The sequence below is a fragment of the Gymnoscopelus braueri genome (assembly GCF_963280865.1).
Source record: "Gymnoscopelus braueri genome assembly, chromosome: 2".
Classification (NCBI taxonomy): domain Eukaryota; kingdom Metazoa; phylum Chordata; class Actinopteri; order Myctophiformes; family Myctophidae; genus Gymnoscopelus; species Gymnoscopelus braueri.
This window is the reverse complement of record NC_137604.1, coordinates 28390265-28393282: the sequence shown is the minus strand read 5'-3', so window position 1 is coordinate 28393282 and position 3018 is coordinate 28390265. Positions and strand designations below refer to the sequence as shown.

The 3018-nt window shown below is 37.0% G+C and overlaps 1 protein-coding gene across 1 annotated transcript; it reads right to left on the bottom strand.

Moving 5' to 3' along the window:
- Positions 1–144: 144 nt before the first annotated feature.
- LOC308077651 (fatty acid-binding protein, intestinal-like) lies at positions 145–2125 on the bottom strand. Its single transcript, XM_080418473.1, has 4 exons — positions 2031–2125; positions 1071–1243; positions 702–809; positions 145–305 (listed from the first exon to the last, which is right to left on the bottom strand). The coding sequence occupies exons 1-4, from the start codon at positions 2095–2097 to the stop codon at positions 255–257; spliced, it is 399 nt and encodes a 132-aa protein (XP_080274599.1). The 5' UTR covers positions 2098–2125; the 3' UTR covers positions 145–254.
- Between the last annotated feature and the right edge of the window lie 893 nt (positions 2126–3018).

Below are 3018 nucleotides of genomic sequence, written 5' to 3'. Positions count from 1 at the left end.
TCACTCTAAATGAGTATTTTTATTCTGAGTGTTATTTCTCTTGTGTATGCAGTTTGCAACATTGAAGTCTACAGTATGAGCTAAACTAAATGGAAGACAAAAAACACGGACACCATGGGCACTCATGAAATTGCTTTACTTTTAAGTATCAAAACCATTTAAAATATACTGTAGGTTTGAAATAGTGCATTTTGTACATGTTTACGACTATCTTCTGAGTCTAGTCGATCTTGTACGTGTTTGACCAGTTTGCATCAAGCCTTCTTGAAAAACCTCTTTGCATCCACGCCATCATAGTTGTAGGTCTGGAGGGGGAAATGTAAAGTTAGTAGTGTTTAAATAGTGTCCCTGCAGCCTTCAAGTTTAGAACCAAATGGTTTACTCTACTGTGTCTGAGTCATTCTTAGAGCTTTGGGATACTTTGAGCATTCATCTAAAGCATGCAGAATACCCAGATAATCATTGAATTAACTTTATGAGTGCTTATCTCTTAACTGTAATACATTGCAGCTCATGAGATCAATGTGTCATCAATAAAGGTTTTCCAAGAAGGACTGCAGATACACCGCTGATACTGATACTACAGCTCACACACACACACACACACACACACACACACACACACACACACACACACACACACACACACACACACACACCTATTCAAAAATATATACATGTCATAAATGGGAACGACATACCTGTACAAGTTCCCCTCCCTCAATGATTCTGGTGGTTAACAGCTGCTTTCCGTTGTCCTTTCTGTTGAATGCTCCTTTCATCATGTCTCCCTCCATAGACCATGCACCCTGGAGTGCAATGAAAAAAGTATTCATAACATTAATATAAAAAGATTTTTTGAAAATAGCAGATCTACAAGCTCACAGTGCGTCACGCATTGTGAGCTTGTAGATTGGCTATTTTCAATTAGTCGATGTATAATACTGTAGGGTTAAAGTGTTTAAACTGATTTTGATGTTATATCAACTAATGTTGCTGGGGACCCCCTGGAACTCCCTCAAGGACCCCTGGACCCCCACTTTGAGAACCAGTGAGCTAATTCTGCTTACTTGAAGTTCTGTTCCATCTGCAAGGCTGTATTCAAAGGTGACTCCCAGAGTGAAGTCGATGTCCAGTGTACGGAAGTTACTGTGCTCTGTGACATGGAACTTGTCTCCAGTTTGCGCAATGGTTATCTTGAGGCCATCATGAGCTGCAAGCTTCCTTTTCACCATGTTAACCCCTGTCATCAAATACACCAAATATATTTAACAGACTTTCACATTGAACAATAATAGGAAACTTGTAATCGTTCAATCAGCTTGGCTGTACATGCAGCACTTCCTTTGATTGTGCATTTTCATATGGTGAATCGGTGCAAAGTTCAAATCACAAGGCTAATTTAAAAAAATCAAAACATCAAAATAATTTCATTTCAGACATCCACCTTAATTTTTGTGTGGCCCTTAAATGACGGGTTGATAACCAAATACAACATTTTTTATTGAGGATATAACCTGCTATACTGTATGAATTTAATTTAAAAGGTGTGATAATGCACCAATTCTATGATTAACACATTGCAATAAAGAGATATTTGAAAAATATATATTTCTCTGATCTTGATCAGACTGACAATGAATGACTAATGATCTTAACATTTCTCTGTATTGTTCTTAAACACAGAGAAATGTTCCAGTCATTCAGCAAATATTTCACAACCTCCTTTTGTCAGTTTACTTTGCCAATGATCAACTCTACACATGCCTCATGAGGATAACATTTGTATTTTTCAATCAATATACTGGCTCTGACAGGCCAAATATATATGTGCCAAATAAATACATTTAATTAAATGTATTTTCCAATGTCTGTTCTCTGTTGTGATGCTTTGTTGGTCCAAAACCAATGTAAATAAGTTGCTGTCTTAATTATGTTTTATCCCTGACGTTTCTGGGAGAAACATGTATAATGTTTATTTCTTTGAATCATATCATCAAATCAAACTAATCAAATCAATGATCACTCACCCATTTTTTCCATGAATTTGTCATAGTTGTCAGTGCGGTCTGCTTTCCAGGTGCCGTCGAAAGCCATGGTAACAGTGTGGTGTGGACGAGTTAACACTAGGGAGTGTCTTGCTTTAGTAAGTGCTGTTCCTTTTAAACCATCATTAATAGTATCTTATCTTGCCCCATATCTGATTGCTGATGTGGCTGTTTAAAGATCGGCTATTGTCAAGGCCTACAGTAAAATCCTCAGTGCTAATTTAACTTTGAGAGTGTACTGTAATAATTACTGTAAGGGCCCACTTTTACACTCTTCAGAGTTAATTTAACACTGAGTATTTTGCTCTGTATAGACCCTATTCCTGGCCACGCACCCTCCCATCTCTGGTATTCGATTTAGGTCTTAGACTTCTTGTAGCAGCCGGCAGCCAGTCTGATAGATGCTTGTTTTACCAAAGCAGACATGTTTGTAAAAGGTTGTTATTAACAATGCAAGAGAAATGGTGACATTCATACACATCAGTGGTGGAAAAAGTACACACATTTTTTACTTAAGTAAAAGTATCAATACTGCAATGTAGTAGTTACAAGTAAAAGTCTGGAATTCAAAATGTACAAGTGTTGATATCAAAATGTACTTAAAGTACCAAAAGTAAAAGTACTCATGCAGAATGTCCCATTTGACAAGTTTTTTCAAATGTATAAAATATATTAAATCTTTTGAAAATAGCAGATCTACAAGCTTGTAGATCGGCTATTTTCAAATGGTCGAAATGTATATAGGGCTTAAGTGGTTAATGTATGTTTTGTAATAACAATTCAAATCTACAAAGTAGTATATGTGTGCAGTAACTGAACTGAACTGATATAATGACAGGCTCACAATTTATGTTATACGCCTAATTGCCTATTGTATTATATGCACGCACATGCATGCACACACATGCGCACGCACGCACACGCACACGCACGTCCACGCACACTCACACACACACACACACACACACAC

Excerpts from the sequence above, each read along its gene's own strand:
- LOC308077651 (XM_080418473.1), bottom strand. The coding sequence starts at position 2,097 with ATGGCTTTCGACGGCACCTGGAAAGCAGACCGCACTGACAACTATGAC. Across the intron at positions 1,244-2,030 it reads CAAATTCATGGAAAAAATGG|GGGTTAACATGGTGAAAAGG; the intron begins GTGAGTGATCAT and ends ATTTGATGACAG. Across the intron at positions 810-1,070 it reads CAGATGGAACAGAACTTCAA|GGTGCATGGTCTATGGAGGG; the intron begins GTAAGCAGAATT and ends ATTGCACTCCAG.